The 23,397-nt window shown below is 54.6% G+C and overlaps 9 protein-coding genes across 9 annotated transcripts; 5 read left to right on the top strand and 4 right to left on the bottom strand.

Annotated features, from left to right (window-relative positions):
- Positions 1–24: 24 nt before the first annotated feature.
- On the top strand, positions 25–2,302 carry CC84DRAFT_1200644 (3-oxoacid CoA-transferase). The gene is made up of 3 exons (XM_018181676.1): positions 25–376; positions 425–1,786; positions 1,837–2,302. Exons 1-3 carry the CDS (start codon positions 317–319, stop codon positions 1,966–1,968), a joined length of 1,554 nt encoding a protein of 517 aa, XP_018041714.1. The 5' UTR covers positions 25–316; the 3' UTR covers positions 1,969–2,302.
- Positions 2,068–3,948, bottom strand: CC84DRAFT_12922 (concanavalin A-like lectin/glucanase). Its single transcript, XM_018185364.1, has 4 exons — positions 3,945–3,948; positions 3,163–3,891; positions 2,488–3,112; positions 2,068–2,437 (listed from the first exon to the last, which is right to left on the bottom strand). The coding sequence occupies exons 2-4, from the start codon at positions 3,793–3,795 to the stop codon at positions 2,310–2,312; spliced, it is 1,386 nt and encodes a 461-aa protein (XP_018041715.1). The 5' UTR covers positions 3,796–3,891; positions 3,945–3,948; the 3' UTR covers positions 2,068–2,309.
- A 387-nt stretch (positions 3,949–4,335) lies between these two features.
- On the top strand, positions 4,336–5,921 carry CC84DRAFT_1158895 (uncharacterized protein). Its single transcript, XM_018177094.1, has 3 exons — positions 4,336–4,677; positions 4,755–5,179; positions 5,229–5,921. Exons 1-3 carry the CDS (start codon positions 4,503–4,505, stop codon positions 5,556–5,558), a joined length of 930 nt encoding a protein of 309 aa, XP_018041716.1. The 5' UTR covers positions 4,336–4,502; the 3' UTR covers positions 5,559–5,921.
- Positions 5,885–6,673, bottom strand: CC84DRAFT_1211013 (uncharacterized protein; the record flags this gene model as incomplete). Its single annotated transcript, XM_018182341.1, has 1 exon — positions 5,885–6,673. The coding sequence occupies one exon, from the start codon at positions 6,671–6,673 to the stop codon at positions 5,885–5,887; it is 789 nt and encodes a 262-aa protein (XP_018041717.1).
- A 432-nt stretch (positions 6,674–7,105) lies between these two features.
- CC84DRAFT_15413 (FabD/lysophospholipase-like protein) lies at positions 7,106–9,317 on the bottom strand. The gene is made up of 2 exons (XM_018185389.1): positions 8,756–9,317; positions 7,106–8,684 (listed from the first exon to the last, which is right to left on the bottom strand). The coding sequence occupies exons 1-2, from the start codon at positions 9,187–9,189 to the stop codon at positions 7,538–7,540; spliced, it is 1,581 nt and encodes a 526-aa protein (XP_018041718.1). The 5' UTR covers positions 9,190–9,317; the 3' UTR covers positions 7,106–7,537.
- A 1,719-nt stretch (positions 9,318–11,036) lies between these two features.
- CC84DRAFT_1133055 (uncharacterized protein) lies at positions 11,037–12,271 on the top strand. The gene is made up of 2 exons (XM_018175960.1): positions 11,037–11,510; positions 11,569–12,271. The coding sequence occupies exons 1-2, from the start codon at positions 11,327–11,329 to the stop codon at positions 11,910–11,912; spliced, it is 528 nt and encodes a 175-aa protein (XP_018041719.1). The 5' UTR covers positions 11,037–11,326; the 3' UTR covers positions 11,913–12,271.
- A 356-nt stretch (positions 12,272–12,627) lies between these two features.
- On the top strand, positions 12,628–13,261 carry CC84DRAFT_1077180 (competence/damage-inducible protein-like protein cinA; the record flags this gene model as incomplete). Its single annotated transcript, XM_018173740.1, has 3 exons — positions 12,628–12,726; positions 12,778–13,143; positions 13,196–13,261. 3 exons carry the CDS (start codon positions 12,628–12,630, stop codon positions 13,259–13,261), a joined length of 531 nt encoding a protein of 176 aa, XP_018041720.1.
- Positions 13,262–14,539: 1,278 nt separating this feature from the next.
- On the top strand, positions 14,540–15,738 carry CC84DRAFT_1170272 (uncharacterized protein; the record flags this gene model as incomplete). The annotated part of the gene is made up of 4 exons (XM_018179846.1): positions 14,540–14,834; positions 14,868–15,021; positions 15,241–15,385; positions 15,574–15,738. The coding sequence occupies 4 exons, from the start codon at positions 14,540–14,542 to the stop codon at positions 15,736–15,738; spliced, it is 759 nt and encodes a 252-aa protein (XP_018041721.1).
- A 476-nt stretch (positions 15,739–16,214) lies between these two features.
- CC84DRAFT_1224382 (amino acid permease 2) lies at positions 16,215–18,437 on the bottom strand (the record flags this gene model as incomplete). Its single annotated transcript, XM_018183538.1, has 9 exons — positions 16,215–16,422; positions 16,487–16,888; positions 16,940–17,254; positions 17,307–17,354; positions 17,401–17,530; positions 17,578–17,693; positions 17,744–17,972; positions 18,020–18,194; positions 18,243–18,437. 9 exons carry the CDS (start codon positions 18,435–18,437, stop codon positions 16,323–16,325), a joined length of 1,710 nt encoding a protein of 569 aa, XP_018041722.1. The 3' UTR covers positions 16,215–16,322.
- Positions 18,438–23,397: the final 4,960 nt, after the last annotated feature.

The raw sequence follows: 23,397 nt of genomic DNA on the forward strand, positions 1-23,397 counted from the left end.
AAGCTCCAGTGTTATCCGCCGTCGGCTGCTCCCGTCTCGACTTAAACCGCTTCCGTGGGGGACAATTCCGCGGCTACCCCAGGTTCGGAACGCTGCCGCGGTCAGATGCCGAGGGAAACCAGAGGCCTCTAAAACAAATACAAGCGACACCATGCCAGTAGTTCCAGCTGTAGCCGCGCCTCCACTTCCCGAGCTGGGTCTTGTCTTGTTCTTCTGTCTCAGCATCAGCTCTTTTCTCTGGGATTACATTTAGTAGTATTGCAGAGCTTCGCATGCAATTGAATCGTGGCACGCAGGCCGAGAACCTCCAAACACAATGCCGTCGCTAGCCCGAACTTGCCGCACAGCTTCACTCTTCTCGCGGAGCACGACGAAGGCAATTGCAGCACAACATCCTGTCTACACGCAAGCTAACAGGTTGCAGACATACTTCAACGTCGCCCGCAGCTTCTCGACGACTTTCCGCCGCAATGAGATCAACAAGATTTATTCCTCGCCCGCGGCCGCAATTGAGGGCATGCAGTCCGACAGCACGCTCCTCTGCGGTGGCTTCGGCCTCTCCGGTGTCCCGGATACCCTCATCAACCAAGTGAAAGATACGCCGTCCATCACCGGGCTCACCGCCGTGTCGAACAACGCCGGAGTCGTGGGCTCAGGGCTCGGACTGCTGCTCGAGAGCAAGCAGGTTAGCAAGATGATTGCGAGCTATGTTGGGGAGAACAAGGTGCTGGAGCAGATGTATCTCCACGGCGAACTCGAGCTCGAACTCACGCCCCAAGGCACGCTGGCCGAGCGATGCCGCGCAGGCGGTGCGGGCATCCCCGCTTTCTACACACCGGCAGCCTTCGGGACCGTCGTGCAGACCGGCGAGCTCGCACTGAGGCACAACAAGGACGGCTCCGTCGCGCAGTACTCGACGCCGCGCGACGTCAAGGTTTTCAGCGGGAAGTCGTACGTCATGGAGGAAGCGATCAAGGGCGACTACGCCTTCATCAAGGCCTACAAGGCCGACCGCTTGGGCAACCTGCAGTTCCGGTATTCAGCGCAGAACTTCAACGGCGCAATGGCGCGAAATGCCAAAGTAACCATCGTGGAAGCCGAGCACATCGTCGAAGTCGGCGACATCGAGCCGCACGCGGTCCACGTCCCCGGCATCTACGTCGACCGCGTGATCCAGTCCACGGCGTCGAAGAACATCGAAAAGGTCGTCAACGCAAAGGACCCCCAGGACGCCGTCAGCGCGCTGGGCGCCGGCGACGCCGCCAACAAACGCGAGCGCATCGTGCGCCGCGCAGCCAAGGAGTTCAAGAACGGCATGTACGCCAACCTGGGCATCGGCATGCCCATGCTCGCGCCCTCCTTTGTCGACCCCTCCATCGAGCTGCAGCTCCAGTCCGAGAACGGCATCCTCGGGCTAGGCCCCTACCCGCAAAAGGGCGCCGAAGACCCGGATCTTATCAACGCCGGCAAAGAAACCGTCACGCTGCTGCCCGGCGCGTCGACGTTTGGTTCCGAAGAGTCCTTCGGCATGATCCGCGCGGGCAAGATCGACCTCACCATCCTGGGCGCCATGCAGGTCAGCGCGCGGGGCGACCTGGCCAACTGGATGCTGCCGGGCAAGGTGAAGGGGTTCGGCGGGGCGATGGACCTCGTGAGCAACCCGAGCGCGACGAAGGTGGTGGTTACGATGGAGCACACGGATAAAAAGGGTAGGCCGAAGATTTTGAAGCAGTGCGAGTTTCCCTTGACGGGGAAGGCGTGCGTGAGCAGGATTATTACGGATTTGGTGAGTGGATCCAGTTGTGCGAGAGAGGGCATTGGCTAACTGTGCGGCAGTGCGTGTTTGATGTTGACTTCACCGAGGGCCTCACGTTGATTGAGGTAGCGGACGGCGTGACCGTTGACGAAGTGCGGTCGAAGACGGGCGCCGACTTTAAGGTTGCCGACCCTGTGAAGCCCATGTTGTAAAAGCTGTTTTGATCTGAATATCGCATTGTATATACCACGCGGCGTTGAGATTTGACGGACCTCCACTGTATTTGAGCTAGGCTACCCTAAGAAAGCAACGTTGTGCATCTGCATCCCAAGTCCTGCTCGCAATCACCCCGTATGCTTGGGCCGTGCGCACATGTTTGTCACTCACTCTGTATCTACAGCTCCAACCAAACAGCAGCCCCGCCCGCGATGCTATATCGCCCAAACTTCCTGTATGGCCGCACAAGTAGACCTATAATACAGTTCTCTAGCCAGCCAGTCGCATGCATCAAATCATAAACAAACGAAGGACCACGCACGGACCGACAAGAGCCTCATAGGTACTTCTTTGGTGCACTGTTCCGCCTCTTCTTGTACAGCTGCCACGCGCCCAAGACCATGACCTGCACCGCAACCACCACGAAGAAGAAAGAGGTCATGCTAGGTCTGCCCTTGTCCACGACTGTCTCGCGTCAGCGTTATGCACATGGTCAAGGAATTTGGGGAACTTACTATCACTGATGGCCGCCGGGATATTCGCACTCATCGCACTGTGCCCCTGCTCAATGCTCCTATGCACCGAATTCAACAAGTCCTTGAAATCCTTGCTCTCGAGATCCCTCAGCGTCTCCATAGTCGTGCGCTCCACCTTCTCCACATTCCGCATCGTCGCGGAGATCTGGTCGTGCATCGGGACGACGCGGCCCATGAGCTGGTCGAAGCGCTGGTCCTCATTTGCAGCTACTTTCTCGAGCAGGTCGTACAGCCCGTCGATCTTGTGGTTGATGATCTGCAGCCGGTTGTGCAGGTCCGCGAACTGATCTTGCTGGGACTTGATGTTGGCCGCGAAGACATCTTCGACCATCTGCGGGATGTTGGGGTCGAGGGGTTTGTTTTGCTCTTGGGTGCGTTGGAGCCAGTTGCCGTGGACACGAGGCGGGGGCTGCACGTTTTGCTGTTGGTTTTGGTCTTGCTGCTGCTGCTGCTGCTGCTGCTGGTTTTGCTGCTTGTGGGAGCCGGGCTCCTCGCGCGTGTAGGCGTTTGTAGTGGAGACGAGGAATTTCTGGATTTCGAAGGAGTCGGGGTTTTCGGCGGAGGAGGCGGAGATACCGAAGTAGTAACCTTCGGGGAGTCGGACCTGAAGATTCGTTAGTCTTGATGTGTGGTGAAGAGGGAAAGGAGGCTTGCCTTGTCGGTGGAGAAGCATGGGTTGCCGTCCACGGTGACTTCGAACTTGCCATTTGCCTGCGACATCTTCAGCACGCTGAAGCGCCCAAGGTTCCTGTACGCATAGTTGCATTGTCCGAAAGCCAGCTGGTCCAGATCATGAGCCACCTTGAAATCGACGTCTCCAGCGTTCAAGAACCCCCGCACCGATCCGCCCCGTCCCTCGTATTGGTCGACAACCAGTACCAACCCATCGAACTTGGGTGCAGTGTACAAGCTCGCCGGCGGGTCGTTCTTCTGCGACTCCCTCGTGTACCACAGCTGCAGGTTCCCACCACCCCGCTCCATGCCTGAAGCACGGAAGTGCAGTTCTGCATTCCAATCGCCAGCATGGTGTAGTGGGTCTTCGCTCCATAGTGCTCCTCGACGGTTTCCGGGCCACGGGGGCGTAAGGACCGCGCGGTCGGATAGTATCTCGATGTCCCACCCAAGACCTTTCGCAAAGTAGTGGGGGATTCCACGGAGATTAGGCGATATGGGCTCGCCTTCTTTCTGGCCGAAGCTCAGGTTGTCTATTATGTACGATGCATTGGCGGTGGAGAGCGCGAGGCTAAGCCAGGCGATGGCCTTCTGGGTCCGCGAGGTGAGGCGCATGGTGGTGGGGCGCAATTGCGCTGGGTATCTCGTGGTAGGATGTTGCTATAAGTACTCTGCGCTTGGGTAGTTCAAGTCGCAATTGGCCTTGGGCTTCTACATCTTTGTTAGTTGGTGACACGTTTTGCGCTGAAGCTGCCCGCATGTACCTCAATAGCTGGAGCTGTCGCACAAAGCCAAAGCTGCCACGCGACAATGAACACGGGCGGGTCAAGGATTGATTGCTGGATCACACAGAAGAAAAGAAGGGGTATCACAACAGAGGAGTAGGCGCAGGCGACGTCAAGCCAGCTCGCAGAAGATAAATTATGACAAGGTCGGCTGGAGCTTCTGGACAGCTGTGCTTAAGCAACATGCACTCTCCGACGTTGATTGGCCTGATGATCCGTGCGCCGAGCGGATGCGGCGACTGTCCACCATTGTTTTGAAGTCTGTCCGCCGAGAGGGAATGGAAACATGCTCTGGCACATCCCACCCAGTGCTGCCGGAATCCCAGACGTCTAGTCACGCCGAAGAAGAGCAGGCTGCTTCTCAGAAGTGCGGCGAGGTGCAAGGGAGCGGCGACCCACCGACCTGGGGTACGTGCTTGGCAGAGCATCATCCCTGCACGCCGGAGCGCAGTGTCGCCGCGATCTTTTCGTCGACCTCACCACTACGACGACATCGCCATCGCCATCCTATCCGTTCCTAGACATTCACCCGCCAACATGTCTGCCCCCGATCCCAAGGAAGCCTGGCAGCGTATCCAGACCGAGCTCACGCGACGCACACAACGGTTCGGTGGCGCAGGCGGCGGACCACCCAAAGGCGCTTTTGGCGGACTCGCGGGTATCGTTTTGCTCGCTGGCGGTCTGTATGTCGCAAACAACGCGCTCTTCAACGGTCAGTCAGCCAGCGGAAGCTTCCAAGATCCAACTTGGGGGCGAAACCAGGGCGGAGCAATGCTGACGGAGTGGCAGTGGACGGAGGTCACCGCGCAATCAAGTACACCAGGATAGGCGGCGTGCAGAAGGAGATTTACAGCGAAGGCACCCATTTCCGCATCCCGTGGCTCGAGACCCCCATTACCTACGACGTCCGCGCGAAGCCCCGAAATGTCGCCTCCCTCACCGGCACAAAGGACCTGCAGATGGTCAACATAACCTGCCGTGTGCTCTCCAGACCGCGCGTTGATGCGCTGCCGCAGATCTACAGGACGCTGGGCACAGACTACGACGAGCGAGTGCTGCCGTCCATTGTGAACGAGGTGCTCAAGAGCGTCGTGGCGCAATTCAACGCTAGCCAGTTGATCACGCAGCGTGAGAACGTCAGTCGGTTGGTGAGGGACAACCTTGTGCGGAGGGCGGCAAGATTCAACATCATGCTTGATGATGTATCTCTGACGGTATGTAACCACGATACGTCACAAGTCATGCCATACTAATTTGACATAGCACCTCGCCTTCTCGCCCGAGTTCACTGCTGCTGTCGAAGCCAAGCAGGTCGCCCAGCAGGAAGCCCAGCGCGCCGCCTTCGTCGTCGACAAGGCCCGTCAGGAGAAGCAGGCCACGATTGTCCGCGCACAGGGTGAGGCACGGTCTGCCGAGCTCATTGGTGACGCCATCAAGAAGTCACGGTCATACGTCGATCTGAGGGAGTTCGACAACGCGAAGAACATTGCCCAGATCCTACAGTCGTCGCAGAACAAGGTGTACCTCGACTCCCAGGGACTGGGTCTCAACATCAGCCAGACGGCGTCGGACAAGGAGAGGAGGGGTCACTAAGCATTGAGCGGGTACGGATGACGCATCACAAAAATCGCCCAGCGATGTACAATGAACAATGTATAATTAAAGGAGCGGTTTGAACGCGAGCGAAGAGTGAGCTTTGACTGGTTAGCTTTCCACTCTTGTCTTAAATACGAATATTCTACCATCGCCGTGTCCCAGTCATCCGTCAACTCTGGTGTCGATCTTCAAGTCTGGTGCCACATGCACTAGCACTCGCACTCGCGCTTCGGTATGATCACAACCCACCCGTCCTCGATGGCTCCACAGGTTTTCTTTTGCTCATCGTCTCCCTCATTCGCATCTTCATCATCCCCCACGTATCAACCATCTCCATCCTCTTCGTCATCATCCGGCCCACAGCCCTCCGGCCACTCGCCTATCTCCCGAAATTCCTCCTCCAAATTCTTAACCCCCTGCTTCGAATCCCTTTCAGCATCTATATCAAACTCCCAACACCACATCCTCCAGCCTAACTCGTCGCCCTGCAGCCCAGCTAGCAAACACACCTTCCTCATCCCATCAGCCCTCTTCCCCTCCGTCTCTCGCTCGACTTGCTGCACCGCCTGCCGTCTCCTACACTCGAAGTGACCGCGCCATTTACCCTCCCTCTGCCCGTCCCACCACACCTCTACCGCCCGCATCATCTGCTTCCTCCGGATGCGGTTCGCGGGGCCAACGTCCAGCCACTGTACGTGGGGCGTGCGGCCCCGGAGCACGGCATCCCGCAGCATCCTCAGGCCGAGGCCTTCGTATGCGGTCCCCCTGGCGAGCGTCTCAACGTCTGAAACGTATTCCCGCATGCCGTCCGCGAAGAAGCGCGAAAGCTGGAGGGTTCGGTGCGGGTCCACCGAAGATGCGATTTCGGACAGGTACCCGGCTCCGAGGTGCGTTATACGGAGGTGGAGGAGGTGGATTGCTGAGGGCATGTCGCGAGGATGTGTGAGGGAAGGGGTTGGCGGTGGCGTTAGGCAATGGAGGTCATCGTCTTTGGTTCGTGATTCGGGTTCGGGTTCGGGTTGAAAGGGTGATGATGCAGTTATGGTGAGGGTAGAAGGACGTTGGCGCGAGCGGGAGGTTGTCGGGGTGGCTGTTGTGGTATTGCTTGCCATCGTTGTGCGTGCGTCCAGAATTGGCTCGAAGACCTTGACCCTGACGGGTGGAGTTGGTTTTTGTGACACCTGTTCTTAGGGCGTTGATGCGTCAGGGGTGGACGCGGTGGGTTTTGCTGTACTTGGCAGAGGTGCTCTTGTAGTGTTGCACTGAGCTGCGGGAGCGTGACTGTGATGGCTCAAGGGTTTCTGCAAGGGTACACAAAGACTTTGTTTCACTGGACGATAGTGTAGCTTGATTAGACTCGAGTACTCCTGCTTTCACAAGTCTGCGAGATCATATATGAGTTTCATGGATCTTAACCGATTTGATGGACCGATCGAAAATAAATTGGTAGCCAAAGTATGGTACACCCTTACTCAACCAACACCAGAGCCACGCGATATCCACATGGTTCCATGAATCTGTGACGACAGAAAGGTATACAGATACGATGAAGATGTAACTATGAAATGGTATCTCATGCAATGCAGTGGTGTTATACTTATCCAAAATCCAAACGCCTGCAGTTGATGGAAGAATGCGGTACCCCAGATGCTATACAGATTCGCTATGCCGAAAATGATGGATACTAAAATGTGTAATCGCAACCGTGGTTGCGTGACGTGGACCCATCTTGCTCGCGAGCTATGCAAGTCGCGTAGTGCGTTATCGAAATGGCTCACTGAACCCGTTGAGGGATGCATATCCGTACCGTTGGAGGAATCAAACCCGTTTCGTTTCCAGACTTTGGCATGACGACCGCTGGGTCCTGATGAAGCTCTAACATGCTTATGCACGCCACGGCAAAAACTCTTCGGCCTATGCATTGTCTGCCTTGGGGCAGCACAGTGTTGAGAACTTGGGCCTTTGCCCTGGCACATTCAACGCTTGGTCTGGGTACCAAAAAGCTCGGTAGGCTCTGAGGTGACGATCACGGGGATGTCCACTTGCGCGCTCTGATGCGGCTCTTTTGCGCAAACATCGTCCTGTGTCAAATGGGACGAGACAACGCGAGTGGTCTTCCCAGTAGGACCGGGGCTTGATAGGTTTGTAGAGTCGGACAAGATTGGAGTCGATGTTCCTACTGGGGCAGCCTTTGGTGGATTCGACGATGACGTTTGTGCACTTGATCTCCTCGACTGAGACTTGATACCAGGCTTAGGTGTCGCCTTTCCGTCCTCCTCTTTCAAGGTGCCCGTCAGCCACTGTCCCATGTGCGTTTGCCAGCGGCGGAGGTCATCATGCTTCGTGGCTTCCCTCAAGCGTCTATGCCGAACCAGTCTCTCTGCGACTTGCTGGAGCATGACTTTCGGTGGGGCATATTCCAGCAGCGGAGGCTTTGTCTTTGCGTCGTTTCTGTCCAGGTAGTCGTGTGTAACGTTTTCCATCTTTGAAAGGGATTTCCCACCAGGAACTTTCTTAGTGATACCGGTAGCAGAGTTAGTCCAAACGCCTTCTTCCCATTCGTCGAGCGGCATATCTTGGAGTCCTTCGTCCACATTCAGGCGCTTGTACCAGCGGTGTTCACCCCGGGCGATGGTGCGCATCATCTTATGACGGTCCTCCCCCTCAGTGTACTTGATCAGAACATTCTTGAAGACAGCGAACTTTTCAGACCATTTCTGCAACAAAGGGACCTTCCCAAAAGGTCCTGGCCAGACTGAAGCGAAACCGTCGTTCTTAGTATCTGGTCTTCCTGTACCAATCGATAGTAGTAAAGCAGGTTCGTGCTCGTCGCCCTTCAATGAAGCATGTTCGCTATAGGCAGCGTATGAAGGATTGTTTTCGCGGATTCCTCCATCTTTGAAGCCAGTTTTATGCTTATCACCGAAATCCGCTTCCAACATCTTGAAGAAGAAAGGTGCTGCTGAAGTCGCACGCGTGACTTGCCAAATCTTGAGCTTGTCAGCGCCCTCATTGTAAGGTGTCACCCACACGGGAGCAATGAGTGGATCATAACGGTGATCGTAGGTCCGCAACAAGTAAGCCTCATCAATCATTCCAGAGTGAGTGGCAGTAAGGCAAATGCTGGCTCGGTCAGCAGCTATTCAACTTCGTTTGACACATCTTGGGGTGACACAGGGGTTATTGATACTTACGATTGGCAAATCCGATCTGTGTGACCAGAGATACTAGAGGCGGAAGAGCTACTCTGTGACTTGTCTTCGTCGACGTTCCATGGATGCCAGTCATCGCCTGTGCAGGTTTCGTGATGCTTGCAGTACTGGCTGACTATCGTTTTCACGGCTTTTTCGAGGGGCTTGTGATGGTACTTTGTGGCCAGCGGGAGCGTATTCCTGCGGTGTCCGAACAAATCCTCTCCAACTTGACGATAGATCTCAAGACACTGGGGCACTGTCATGCGAAGCCGCGCCAGCATTACTGATATGAGACCGCCCGTGCTCGTTCCGTACATGTAGTCGAAATAATGACATGGCAGTAGCTCATCTTCGTTGAAAGTCGTCCTTTCCGAGTCCGCTACCGGTCCTTCTTCCTCAATCAAGCGCTTCTCGCATTCGGCGATTTCGTGCATGAGACGCTGGAGAATAATCAAGCTAGCGTAGCCTCGTATGCCGCCGCCATCTGTCAGTATGTTAGCATCATTTCACAATAGTGTATCATGTTGCACCGGTAGATCCACGCCATGGTGAGGAGATCGGTTCGCAGCATTCTGCAGCGCAATCAAAGTAAGCATCGGCATGTAGCCAAGAGCTCGGTTGACCCAGCGTTGCATGTGTTGAGGCAGGCTGGCCACAGGATTAGATATCCGGGGGTAAGTGAGGGTGCTCATGGCAGCCGAAGTGCGTAGCGTGGCGCTATCGACGTGTGCGGGTCTCTTGCACGCATCTATGCCCGTCGAAGTAGATACGTCGTATGCCAGGACCCTGTCGACAGACTCAGGCTGCGCAAGACTAGGCGATCCCGACGTTGGATGTCGCCGCAAAGCCACAGTGCCTGGACAGGAGTCTGAGTATGCTGTGTTGCCCTAGGATGAGCAATAGCACTGTCCGTTGCGTATGACCCAATCGAAGATATTTTGCCTAGCAACCGCTGCCTTCTACTGCCACTGAGCCTTTATGTCCATGCGCCGATAGGTATTCGTTGAGGAGATGCGTCGGGTCGAGGAAGGCGCGATCGAGGGAGCAAGAGAAGCAACGGGTCGCAAACGGCAGCGGCGAACGGATCAACGCATTGTACATACCTAGCGTCAATATGAGATCTTCCCAGCAGTTCTCCTCTGTCACCGACACGCTCCACGTCTGCCCTGTCCTATCTGCTGCCGAGGCCGAGGTGCCCGTTGTCATAATCGAGAGGGCCCGCGGCGAGTCCACGGGAGGAGCAAGCGACGCCTGCATGTTGAAGGCGGTGGGTTAGCGCCAGATTTTGTAGCAGCAAGTGGACCCAGGGTGAACCGTGGTCGAAGGAATGGATCGCTGATCGACAGGAATCGGATGCGAGGTGATGCGGCACTTCTGCGGTGTGCAAGTGCAAGGCTAGGGGAGAGCCTGCCAACTTAAGGCCTCGCAGCCATCTGACAGATGTTCCAGCTCGGTGAGGGTTGTAGCTAGTGATGCGCGGGTGTGGCTGACGAGATGGCCCGAAGTGGCCGCCTTCCCGGAAAATAGCGCCTGATTCGATGAGTCGTCAAAGGAGCCACTGCTCCGCCTCACACCCCATTTTCTGCTTCTTATTGTAGCCTCTGCTGGGCCTTCAATACTGGCTCATCTTGCGCGCGATTCTACAGCTTCAGGGATCCTCAGGGGCGCGTGGGGTCGGTGTCACGCACGTTAAGGTGATGAGATCAGCCCGCTCCCGCAGCGGATCCTTTGCCCAACCGATCTGGGGTAAACGCACCACTTGCACATTCCCGGGCGCAAACCACGGCTACACAGAAATACGCTCAGAAACTTCTCTACACGCCCGAGGATTGCACTATCGAACGGCGCGAATAGCGGGTGCCCGTATTCTGCGGCTGCAACCGCTGCTAATGCACGCACAGCAAACGTCCGATGGTCGCAGGCCAGATGATGCCTCCATGTGATAAGTTTAGAGAGCATCAGAGACCAGCTTTCCGCGATGATCCAGGGCGACCTCGTCCCCGAGTCACCTGTATCGTCCATACGGACACGAGAAGCATCCTGTCTCTTTCATTTTCGTCCAATGATAGCTGCGCAGGGCATGGTATGCATGTCCTTCGCGATGCTTCAAGTCCGCACATCCTGTATCACAAATGACGCATTTTCAATCATCTTGCGCTCGCATATCGTCGGCAAGCACTGCGGCGTGCCCACAACGAGATCTTGTGTAATGTAAACTGGCAGGGTAACATGAGCATTAAGCTCTATGGAGTGAAAGCATGCAGCCAATCGCATTGCCAACTGTGCAGCCAATCAGCTTGCCTCGGCCGACGCCGACTTGGTACGCCACGATCCTTGCGGCGCAGCAAGGTGACGTTGAACTTGACGTTCTTTGATGACCCAGGCTCTCACTCCACCTCTGCGCTTTCGCATCAGCAGACTTGCGCTGCCCCAACGCCCTTCCCTATACAAAGCACCGTCCACCAGAGCTCGTGGCTCGCAAACAGAACATATTCTCGACCGCGTCTACCGACAGCCCTACCCAACCACCGTCTCAGCCTCATCGCCGGTCTGCTACACCCTCGCACGCAGATGCCCGACATGGCCACCTGGAAGTCCAACTCGACCGGCGGATCGAGTCAGACTAGCAAAGCCAGCGCCCTCTTTGGGCTCGACGAGGATGACAAAACCAATATCCTCGTGTATAGGTACCGCTCGGGCTGCAAAGCGCTCGAGGTATCTACCCAGCATGACCTGTGTCGCGAGCTAGATAACGGTAAGTTGGAAATTGTACCTCTACGTGCTGCTTCGCTAACGAAGGGCGACCTCTCTAGATCCGCAGTTGCCTTTCATGCGTGTCACCAAGAAGGAGATCCCTCGAGGCAACAGCCGCTTGGAGATTCGCACCGAGGATCTCCTCTTGCCTGAGGACCTCGAGCGCAACCGCGACAAGCCCACGCTAAAATCCTCGCTCGCCAACGTTGGCTTGCCATCCACGGCCTACTGGAAACGCCTTCTCTTCAACTCGTTTCCAGAGCTTTACATCGTCCACCGCTCGCCGACAACCAGTCCTGCGAGTTCAAAAAACAACTCGCCCGAGAACTCACAGCACGTGAGCCCCGCCACGACCTTCCCCGTCGACACGCCACATCCCTCGCAGGACCCGACGGAGTCGTGATCTCTCGCTGTGGGGTTGGCCAGACCGCAGCTATCGTTGGCATGGCTGGACTGTCGCACTGTTTGCGGTCGGCTTGTCTCATTCGCCTTGACTCATCGCCTCAATCACCAATCGAGGTGGTGCTAGCCGCATTTGTGCGCACCCATCAACCATCCGCAACACCATAGCATTCCTTTAACATACGTCTTTCCTTATGATACCCAACGCTCCCGAGTTAGCGAACGGCGTTGGTCAGGCGTTATTCTCTTATGGTAGACTCCAGCTATCATTTCCATTTGTCGTAAGGCGTTTCGCTGGTTCAAAAAATGTCTTCCCAGCGCGAACAGACAGCCCTTGGGCGGGTTATATCAGGCGATTGAGTGCGCTCTCCCTATTGTTAAAAACGAGATCTCAAACATGACACGCTGGCTGACTATGTTATTGTTGTGACTTATCGCATTAAGACAATTCAGACTTGATTGGCGAAGAAGTTTACCCTCTCAATAATGGTACCTTTCCCACCGGCTGCGGCTCAACTGCCACCGTCGACGCAGGAGAGTGGAGAGCTCAGAGCTACTGCACGACGGGAGCTACCCCACATCGCGTCATGTCTTCAACGTCCACTCGTCTTACAAATCCCCCGCGGAGTTTCGCTCGTTCTTTCCCATATCATGAGCTTCTCGGACCGTCTTCTTTAACGTCAACTCCCATACCTAAAAGCACACGTGCACACACAATGACCTCCGCGTTCCCACCCCCCGAGCTCCGGGAAATCGTCCAGGAAGTAGCCTCGCTCCTTAAAGAACGCAAAGAGACCATCTCAGTCGCCGAAACAGTACATCCTACTCCCTAACTCCCAAATCATCCCGAGCTAACACCTCCACAGGCAGCAGGCGGCCTCATCTCCGCAACCCTCCTCTCCGTCCCCGGCGCCTCCTCCATCTACCGCGGCGGCCTCACCCTCTACACCCTCGAATCCCGCGTCGCCTTCGCCGGCTGGAAGCCATCCGACATCGAGTCCTACTCCGGCCCAACAACGGACATCGTGAAGGGTCTGGCAGAGCACACGCGCAAAACACTCGGCAGCAATTGGACAGTCAGCGAAAGCGGGACGGCGGGGCCTGGGGGCGGGGTCAAGGGGACGAAGAGGTACCGCGATCCAGGGTTTGTGGCGTTGGCTGTGGCGGGGGAGAAGGGGACGGAGGTTCGGGAGTTGGTTACGGGGTTAGGTGGGGATCGGGAGGGGAATATGGTGAGTTTGAACTTCCTGCGCGGATGGGAAGGGTTTGGCTAACTAGGTGTAGGTGCAATTTGCGGTCGAGGCGTTGAAGTTGGTTAGGGATACTATCAAGGGCGAGGGAAAGCTGTAGGGCTAGATAGGGACGTAGTATGCATCAAGCGAGGCTTCGGCTGTGGGAATGATGTAGCGGAACCCAGTGGGCAATGTCTGGGTCATCGTTGAGAAAACACTTTGAGTCGATTCCCACTCGATGCTCCGCATCGTCATAGGACTAGCGGTGTACAGCACTCGTACGCGGATGAGTACCACACATTCATGCGGCCCGTGGGCAACAAATTTGATGATTGAGAAAAAGGTACGTGTAGCGGCCAAGATCTAGAGGGAGGTACAGTTTATGTGCTGCGTAGTCCAACTACACGAATTTCCGAGATAGGGCCACAAACAGCTTTATTGTCGTGCGTGGGTTTTGAGACTTCTCCTCACAGCATACAAGCAGTCTCGAAAGATTTCAGTTATAGTAAGTATCTGTCGTGCACTGTTTCGTAATATGTGACTGAAGAGGAGGGTGATTACTAAGTGTTAAACAAGTTATCAAATATGACTATAGCTAGTCATGAACGTACGCGTTGAGGTCGTCGGACTCACCATCCACGTGTGAAGAGTCAGTCCTAAATGCAATCGGAACTCAGGATACAGTCATGTTGGGAAATACTACCGTTCCCAGGCTCTTACCCGAGTACAACATGCTGTGCGAGCTTCCAATCAACTATTGAAAGTTTCACATCAGCTTCACGACCTGCCTATACTCATGTCGAGTTGCTGAGCATCAACTTCTGGAATACAAATGGTCCTTAGTGCATTCAAGTCGAATCATATAAGGAAGTGAGTTTACGACTCGCAATATATTGCTCACGCAGATTGAAGTGGCGTGTCTTCAGAGGACGCCAGTAGACCTATGGTGATGGGTGTTCAGTGCTCGGGCTGAGTCAGACACAGAGAGTTTGCTTCGACAGTACGCGACTTATGATAGAGCTTGCCTTGCTGTCGTGGTCTCCTACTTCATATCCATTCTGGTTCCTGCTCTCAGGATAAGGAGAGGTTGCGTACGTCGTGGTGGTGCAAAGTCGAAAAGTCAGGTATCTACGGCTCGTTAGATCGAACACTAACAGATTTGACTCCACGATTCTGTAGAGTGGCATCTTCAGTCATTCGCAAGACCGTATATAAACTGTTCGTTGGTGATCTGCTTCGGTGTCCAGTACTGTTCCTACTACCAAGATCTGGTTTCAAGTCGAAGGCGTACACCAAAACCGTCACCGTCTAGAACTCCACCGTAAATCAGTTGCCTAAAAACTGCTCCATTTCTTAGCCCTCATTATAGCACCAGCACATCCAAGACCAGAATAGCATGTCTTCCACCACCCAAGCTACTACAACAAACGAATTCCCCGCCGATCGCCTCCCGGCCGTCAAGCACTGCATCGAATACCTCCTACGCAACTGCCGTAGCGACATCATCTTCGACCACAAACCCGTCGACGAGCACGATGACCCAGATGAACCCGATGCCCGCAAATGGAAGGACTTCGCAGAGCACCAAGCAACTGCCCCAGAGACAGGAGATGACGTGACCGTCAAGCTGTACGCGAGACTCAAGAAACACGACAAGCAGGCACCATTTCGTTTGGACATTGGACGCTCGCGTAAGTACTTGTTGAGCTGTCTGCCCAATATAGAGGCGAATAATTACAAGCTCTTCAACGGGACTTGGAGTGCGTCTGAGGATATTCGCAGTTTGGGTTGCTACGGGGACAGGGCGCCTGAGCTCCGCGAGCGGCGGGAGTATGCTGTGCAAATCAAAATCGACGTGGTGTTTGTAGACAAGTCGAAGTGAGCTGGTGGCGAGATACCTACATGTACTACTGAAGACGTGACAGCAATCAGTTGTGTATAGATTGAGGGACTACGAACTTGCTGTGCTCTCTCAGACACGTACACCTTGCTCTGACTAGCAGCCGATTCCAGATAAGGGAGTGACTCAGTCCAAAGGATGCACAGCGACATACTTATCGATCGCATAAGCAAATGCTAGTAGCGACTGCTTCTCAGACTCTTCATGTACTGGGGCCGAGAACTCTCACAACAGACGATCACAACATCTCATCCTAACAAGCCCACCTTATCCTTCACCCGAGACGTGCAACCCAACGCCCTACCTCGGCACCACTTTACCCGACTACGCTACTCTACCCAGGTAGGAAGGTATTCCGCTCCCCATGTTGGCCTCCCACCCTGAAGCAAGCCTCACTTGCAGCATCCTCCCACCCAATCGACCCAGCAGCCATGGACTCTCGCATAGTACTTCCATCCAATGTAAAACGCATGACAGTCACGGGAGCGGCCCGGCATCTATCCGTTTATCCGCTGCGACCGCATCGCCAGGGTGGGAAAGCAGCCCTCTGTGGTGGTGGTGTTGGTGTCCACATCACGTCTGGCACCCGAAACGGGACAATCGAATCGAACCGGGCTACCCGCATGGAGGGACAAATGCGCGAGCGCGAGCGCGACGGTCGACGTGGCATAACAAAACACAAATTCATTGAGTAAACACAACACTATTCCGCCAATCTATCTGCCGTACCTGCTGTCTAGGGTATCTTAAGTCTATAGGTATCAAATGCGCGCTGCGTGCCGGCCAAGTCCAGCCCAGCCCAGTGACGTACATGCCGATGCGTATGCAAGAAGGACGGGTCGTGAAAGCGAACGCGCTTGCCGCAGGAAGAAATGAGGAGCGTAAGAACAAAGGACTCCGAAACTCCGGGCCCAAGGGGTCCAGGTTGGAAAAAGCAAATCTCGACCTCCATACGAGACAAAGAAGGAAAACCAACGATGGGCGACCTGGTCGTTGAGAAGGCGAAGTGCGCTGTTGGACCGATGCTGTGCGTTGTGGAGAGCTCTGTGATTTGCTCCGCTTAGTCTGGGTGCTGCACTGCAACGTGGGAATGGCCTGGGAGCTGTGTCGGAGATCGTGATTCGTGAAAGTCGTGGCGTCGCCTACAGTAGCTAATTTATGCCGAACAAATGCGGGAGCTCGTGCTCCTTTGCTCGCGTGTGCAGCGGCTGCAGGATATGCATGGAATGAATATGTGCGTTCAATGCGATTTGCGCGGATCGCTGGAGCGATGCCGCAATTAGGGCTCGTAGAAGGCCGTTGAGTCGGCCACGATGTCACGCGCATCTTCCTGTGGCAGTTCATCGATCATATCTGTTGTGCGGGGTCCTGTGTATCGCCTGCAGGCCATGTCAGTGCGTGCCTTCTAGAACCAGCATGTGTATGTTGAGTGGGATGACTTACTTGCGTGCCCCTGCATACCACCAGATCATACTGAAGAAGCCAATGAAGGCTGCGACGCAGATCGCGTAGTTCATGTTTGTAGCGGTGACTGGTCTTACCGTGGGGAAGAACAGAATCACGCTGATAAAGCACACCCACGTAACAGCAATTGCATTGACTGGCTTGCTCCACCGGCCCATGGTGTACGGTCCTGGGTGGAACTGGACTTTGCCTTCGTACCATCTGTGCGCGACGATGACGGCAATGTAGCTGATGTCGAGCGCTGGGGCGGTGATGTTGAAGATGCTCAGGATGGTCAAAGTACTGCCGATACCGATCATGTTTAGGCAGCTGCAGAAGATCACGACGAGCCAGACGGCGTTGATGGGCGTGTCGGTAACGTTGTTTACCTTGGCCCAGAAACTGTCTCACATCAGCCTTGCGCTTACCGATCACGACAGGGCGGCAACTTACTCCGAGAAAGGAAATGCAGCATCACGAGCAAAAGCCCAGGCCATCCTCGAGTTCGCCAGCATTGCAGAACAACCGGTGAAGAACTGGACCAGGATGACGAAGAACCACATGACTGTCCCTCCTGTCCTGCCGCCAGCGTTTAAGAAGATCTGTGCGACGGGCAGTCCGGTTGGTGTAGCCATGATTCCCTCGTAATCTGACATGCAGAAGCAGAAAGTAACCGTTAGCATCCAGCCGACTACTCCGGACACGAGGATGGCAGCTCTGATGGCAACGGGTCCTCGAATCGCGGCGTCGTGCGTTTCTTCCGACATGCTGTGGAGCATGCGTTAGCGCGGCCTCACGCAATTGCTGTGATAAAACTCACTGAGTAGTGCCATCGTAATCCGTCATAGTCCATGCAACCGAGAGGAAACTGGTCATGTTAGATGCACCCAATGGAATTGGAACAGCCGACGAACCCGAGAAGAAAGGAGAATCCTTTGCTGCCCCAGCCAGAACCATCTGTAAATTCTGTGAAAACCCACTTGGCGCTTTGTTTTTCGGGGGTGAGGACGAGAAGAGCAATGCAGATCGCAATCGAGGCAAGGACTGTCAGGCAATTAGCTTGGCTCTACGTAGGCGGAAGGAGCACTTGCTGTTAATGGGTGCAAACCAGAGAATGACCTTGTGAAGCCAGAGCGTGGGGAAGGAGCAGATGGCGCCAAACAAACACAGGACGAGAATCGCAAGCAAGACCGTTTGTACCGATGTGCTGCAACTCGTCAGTTTGGTGCGATGGTGAACGACTTCTGCGAAACTCACGGATGGAAGGTCGGCACTCCGTTACTGTCCTCAATAGAGTGCATGACTGCTGTCGCGAGAATCATCTGTGAGATGGTGTAGGCAAGACTTGCCACACCGCCAGCTTGACCCAGGAAGTTGCACCAACCAACGATCCACGCCCACGGTGCCACGCGGTCTTTGGGGACTACGTGTTTCGTAACATAGTACATTCCTCCCGCGGTAGGATAGGCCGAGACCAATTCAGCAACTACGCAAATTAGTGCGCTATTGGAGGCGCGTGCCAGCAAGACGGACCTGAGCTGGCTATGCAGTAGGCCATGATACTGCCAATCATCCACGCCCAGACGGCGGTCGCCGGCCCTCCAGAACCCACAGGACTGCCAAACGTTGCGGGGACAGAGCCCAAGACACCGAGAATCGAGATTGCGTAGGATACCGTCGACCATCTTGAAAAGTGACGTTGGAGAACCTTTTCTTGTCAACAAATTGGAGCAAACATCCGGCTTTGAGGACATACTGGGGTGTATCCAATGCGCGTGAGTAGGCGGTCGTCGTCGTCAACGATTGTTGCCATATTATGCGTGCTGGGCGCATGTAGTGAAGCCTCTGCTCCTTTTGATGATTTCGACGCGATGGATGGTGCTGATTGTGCGGCCTTGCCCCCACCAAAGGGTTTGGCCGAGCTGGAGCCTGTCTTTGATTCTGAGCCCATGTTCACGATTGTTGTCCAGTGCACAACATGGAAAAATGAGAAAGCGAAGCAGAGTAAGAAGGTTGCGGATGGTAGCAGGATGTATTAAACGGTGTGGGTCTCGGCGGAGACGAGCAGAAGAAGGATAGAAGGGGTGCCGGCAGGGCCGTCTCAAGACTGGTGCTCAAAAGGGAAGGGATAAGGCCAGTCTTTGAAGACCGTGACCACAGGATATGTAGTCCACATATTACAAGTTGCCGATTGGCACCCCTACCGTGGACCAACGGAGCCAACAGGAGTGGGCAGGGACCAGCAGGCCAGCATCAACGAGATGGCAACAGCACTCACCTGCTGCCAGACTGTCAGGGACACGAGGCCTCTAGGCCATGATGACACGCGCAAACGAGCAGGGCTAGCGGATTGAACATGCAGAGGGACAGATGTGGGGGGAGAGCGCCGGGGCAGAGCCTGCAGCAAAAGAGGCGGACGCCAGAGAAAAGCATCTGCTAGGGAAAATGGTACACGGCGTGCGGACGCGGTACTGTCATTTGCGGGACAACGCCCTGGCAGCGGTGCTGAGCACGGTCTGCATTCTGCGTACTTAGATGCCAAGGAGGAGGCCCCAAACAGCCGCCGGCGTGCCATGCTGCCGGGCCGACTGGCGCTACAGCGCACTACTTCCATGCCTACATACATTGCTGTGAAAGGCACCCACAGCTACGCATGGCCGTGTTGGAGTGTGGATGCCCGCTTGTGCGTCGAACGGCCAAGACCCGAGTCTTCTCACCGTTGCTGCTTTCGTGCCTCCTGCCGGGAGTACCTCGATCGCTCGTATTGCTGCAATGCGATGCCGCGCGCGAAATTTGGACGCACAGTGCCGCGGTGCCATCGGCGCAATGACGCAGCCCGTCAAGCTCTGTCATTGTCTGAGCGCCGCGACTCAGCAGCATGGTGCTTCGTGGCTTGATGATCGACCCCTGAAGGCGGATGCTTCGTCCAGGCGGTGTGCGCGACCATGTCCATTGGTCTGCCGTCCGTCTCCGATGCCACGTTCCCCCGAGAGACGGCGGAGGATCATAGCCTCAACCTTGCAGCGAAGTTTGAAAATCTTATCGACATGGGACGACAATTGGATGAACGGGTCGGCGCTCTCGCGACACGTGAGATCATCAGGCTTGATCGATTGATTGCGCTGCAGATACCCACGAGGACGACCTGATACGAGGAAGCCCGCTCGTAGCAAGAGCACAGAGGCAACAGGTACGGATATTCATCCCATAGATATACACTGTGACTCTGTTACGTGTAGCACGCCGCATTGCCATCTCCGTTTGGCTATATCGCCTCGCCGCGGGTTAGTACTTCCATTCCAGGCAATCCTGGCGAGAGCATGTCCACGCGATTGACCTCTTTCAGAGCGTGGACATTAGCCGATTTTGTGCTTCAGAGGTCACTTGCTACAAATTTCTTTTCTTCGCCGTCCTGGCGGGTTACATCCCATGTCCAAGCGTGGGTAAATCGCGGATATCAAATCCGAGTTGGCATAGTGCCACCAGCCTGAGGAACGCCGCAGTACACTCCTTCGCAATCCATCATCCATCGTTTTGAGCGAAGAATGGCTTCGCCTGCCTTCTAGAGCACGCCTCTCCCGGCACCTGCGCTGCGTCGCCGGCTTATGCTCCTAGTTCTCACTGCTGCAATTCCTTACAAACAAATATGCAGGGCAGTTGCATCCAACACTCGCTCGCCGCACTTGCGTATCGCTGCAGTTGTATGTGGCAAAGCCGAGCGAACTGCAAGTATGGCAACACTGCGTCCGCAACGATTAAGTAAAACCAACATCGGGCCCAGCCGAATGCATTCATTTGGACGCTTCTTTGTGCAACCTGAGACATGGTGCTTGTTCTCGGATGCCCAAAGAAACAACACCGAGTTGATCCCATCCTGACGGAAAGCTTGCCGTTGCTCCCCACCACCATTCAAGAGGAGCGACGGAAGACAGCGGCCCACAGCGTCGAACAAGATATTGTACCCACCCGGAGATATAGCCGCTTCCCTTGCGCTATGGAAAAGTTTCTGTTCGCTTGAATGTCTGCATGTATCCAACTCCTTCCCGGAGCTCCATGCCACCCTTGGACTCCTGAAAGAGGCAGGTAAAGGGTTCCCTGTCGAACGAGCCGTTGATTCATCTCAAGTGTGAAACTTGCGCGCGATCTTCACTTCCGCATAGGCGCAGCCGAGGTACCCGGATGAGCCAAGCACCTCGACTTTGACTTTGACCCTTGCCCACCGGACTTGGTGTCCGCGATTCCTTGCCTTTCAACGTCCCGGGTAAACTTCTGGAAGGGTTTTGGTTCCTTCGTGCGGCTCGCTAACGGGAACTGGGGACTGGGACACGAGTCTATCGATAGGCTACGCCGCATCAGATAATCTGACGAAGCCAATCGTCCAGTGTCATTACTCATCTATTCCTTTCTCGAATATCTGGTGTATGAGCTCGTCTCTGCTTACGAGCAACGCATTGCATCGTGCACGGAACTCAGGGTTCATCTCACCCTTCAATTCTCTTCTTACTCTCAGGTTCCGACAAATACGCCCAACTACCTTGCCACGCCTATCAGACACCTCACCCCGCTGTTTCACTATCAATAGAAGTGCACGCGGTTGTTGGATCATTACCGGGAACTCAATGTGGGGTTGGAGACGTGTGGCGTTGTGGCAGCTGCAGCCAACTCGGTCGCCGTAGGGCTGACCGATCCAAATGCAGTGCACCAAGAACATGGCCACGTTGGTATATCCCAAACGCGGCGGTGAAGGCCTTCGATTAGATTGAGTGCTGCCACAGCTAGCACCTGACTCGAGGCGTCTGTTAGCCTCAGGCCTACTAGTTACACGTTGCACTCACATCCACGAAAAGAGCTCAAACGGTCAAAGACATGCAGCACGCACAGACAGTTTGCCTGATCTCTTTCCAGGATGCACGGGGTGCAGCTGCTGCAAGGGTATTGATACCCTGTGGAGATCGGTGTAGAAGCCGGCCAAATATTAGATACCCGTTTGGAGCATGTCGGTACAGTAAGACATATGACGGGAACTTCAAGGTACGTACAACCGCAGGCGCTTACTCTGGATTACTTGCATATACGAGATCGCTCTCGCACTCTTATTGTCCTTCCATACGGAGGACATAGCTCCGAATAGAAGTGCTATGGATCGGAACGTGACCACGACCATCACGGCCATCACATCAACATAACGACATCTCTCGAAACCACATCATCAAACGGAGCTAGCCGTCGCACAATGGCTATTTCGGTATTCCAGCACCGATCGAAATTCGGAAACGACCGCATGAGTAGCTAGCTCGACCCAAGTCACAAGCTTCGGAGTAAAGGCGAGAAACGCGCGACAGTGAGAATCTCACCGAGCATCATTGACAGTGACATCACAAAAGCGGTATGCTTCAAAACCAGCAGTATTCCCGTCACAGGATATTCTGAGTCGCATCGCAATAATCACTTCCTCGACCGATCACCCGTATATCCGATCAGATGGTGGTAGAGTCACGAGCGGTGAGGCCTGAAATCAAGCGGTGAGGCGGCAATCGCATATCAACGGCAGCTTCACACAAGAACCTTGGAAGCATCACGAATCCTAGAAGACATCCACTGGTCAAATAATCATTGAACTAAGCGGTGAGTCAGGAGGCGCATTCTTGAATATGCACTGCAGCCTGAAAGAGGGTACGCAGATATCACCTGACGGCCATCTTACATCGGTCCTTTGACGGCAGATGATGATGCGTTGTTTTGGAGATCGACAACTTGTTTCTTGCGCGCGGAGAAGACGCCGCCGCACTTCACAGGACGGACTCGTAGGATCCTAGTACGCCTCATTTCGCAGCATCACGCCATTCATAGGATACAATAACTACTAGTCAGTTCTTCTGATTCACTCCATTGAGCCACAAAGTCCCTAGTATGGAAAGTGTTTTGGTGTAGTAAGGGCATCGGTAGAAGGTCTGGACAAGCTTCTCGGGACCTGAGGCGGTATGTATGGCATACCTTGCAGCACGCATCCAAGATGAATCGCAGAATATCTCACCTGGGGCGTGATCTAAGGATATCTCTCCATATCATAGCCGGGCATGGAGAATATCGCAAGATAATGACTACGTTACTCTTCGTAATGGCTATCATGTCACCAAATCACTTGCCCACCACCACCTATCTTACCAAGACGCCAATCTGAACCAAACACAAGTGTATCTCAACCGAATTACATCAGTGTCCAAGACGAGGAGTCAATGTCTCTATATGCCTTCAGGAAGTTCAGAGAAACCACACTCAGTACAAACCACTGATATTCAATGCTCATTCCCCTTACAAGCACATATCTATGATTTCAGGTAGCAATTTTAGAACCAATTATCAGTCACCCGCTCTCTCGTCAAAGAAGCTAACGCATAATGCCTCTATCAATTCTCGACTCGCTTCCTTCTGTCCAGATAACCCGCCTGAAACTTTCTTGCCAGCCCTTCAAACTCATTGTGAACACAAGCATGCCCTTTCCCTCCTTCGCTCTGATCAAAACCCTACATGACGGCCTATCAACCCCATCCTGGAAATGCCCATACGCTCTGGCAAAACACATCGATCCGTGAATCTAGCTCGCCAGCAAATGTCACCCTTTTTTTTTTCCGCCTCACGTGCCACCCCATTCACTCAGTCCTGCACTCAAAGCACTCGCATGCGAAGACCAGCAACCTAAACACGCGTTTCCTGCAGTACGATAAACGGGTGGGATGAGACATGCATCGTAAATAGAGTTTCTCTTGTGTGTACCAGTGCGGTAAGCACGTGTCGAACGAGAGTCATGACCAGACCAAGATCCAGGCACATAAAAAAGAAAGGTATCCCCACTTCATAATCGTATCAGCCACACAAAACCGTGGCGCGAACATACCAAACATCGCTCTATC

Source organism: Paraphaeosphaeria sporulosa, assembly GCF_001642045.1.
Source record: "Paraphaeosphaeria sporulosa strain AP3s5-JAC2a unplaced genomic scaffold CC84scaffold_1, whole genome shotgun sequence".
Taxonomy (NCBI): domain Eukaryota; kingdom Fungi; phylum Ascomycota; class Dothideomycetes; order Pleosporales; family Didymosphaeriaceae; genus Paraphaeosphaeria; species Paraphaeosphaeria sporulosa.

Bases quoted from the DNA above. Each gene is read 5' to 3' on its own strand.
- CC84DRAFT_1200644 (XM_018181676.1), top strand. From the start codon at position 317: ATGCCGTCGCTAGCCCGAACTTGCCGCACAGCTTCACTCTTCTCGCGG. The intron at 377-424 runs GCAATTGCAGCA...AACAGGTTGCAG, and splicing joins TCTCGCGGAGCACGACGAAG to ACATACTTCAACGTCGCCCG. The intron at 1,787-1,836 runs GTGAGTGGATCC...ACTGTGCGGCAG, and splicing joins GCAGGATTATTACGGATTTG to TGCGTGTTTGATGTTGACTT.
- CC84DRAFT_12922 (XM_018185364.1), bottom strand. From the start codon at position 3,795: ATGCGCCTCACCTCGCGGACCCAGAAGGCCATCGCCTGGCTTAGCCTC. The intron at 3,113-3,162 runs GCAAGCCTCCTT...ACGAATCTTCAG, and splicing joins CATGCTTCTCCACCGACAAG to GTCCGACTCCCCGAAGGTTA. The intron at 2,438-2,487 runs GTAAGTTCCCCA...GACGCGAGACAG, and splicing joins CCCGGCGGCCATCAGTGATA to TCGTGGACAAGGGCAGACCT.
- CC84DRAFT_1158895 (XM_018177094.1), top strand. From the start codon at position 4,503: ATGTCTGCCCCCGATCCCAAGGAAGCCTGGCAGCGTATCCAGACCGAG. The intron at 4,678-4,754 runs GTCAGTCAGCCA...ACGGAGTGGCAG, and splicing joins AAACAACGCGCTCTTCAACG to TGGACGGAGGTCACCGCGCA. The intron at 5,180-5,228 runs GTATGTAACCAC...AATTTGACATAG, and splicing joins TTGATGATGTATCTCTGACG to CACCTCGCCTTCTCGCCCGA.
- CC84DRAFT_15413 (XM_018185389.1), bottom strand. From the start codon at position 9,189: ATGCACGAAATCGCCGAATGCGAGAAGCGCTTGATTGAGGAAGAAGGA. The intron at 8,685-8,755 runs GTAAGTATCAAT...TGACCGAGCCAG, and splicing joins ACAGATCGGATTTGCCAATC to CATTTGCCTTACTGCCACTC.
- CC84DRAFT_1133055 (XM_018175960.1), top strand. From the start codon at position 11,327: ATGCCCGACATGGCCACCTGGAAGTCCAACTCGACCGGCGGATCGAGT. The intron at 11,511-11,568 runs GTAAGTTGGAAA...CGACCTCTCTAG, and splicing joins GTGTCGCGAGCTAGATAACG to ATCCGCAGTTGCCTTTCATG.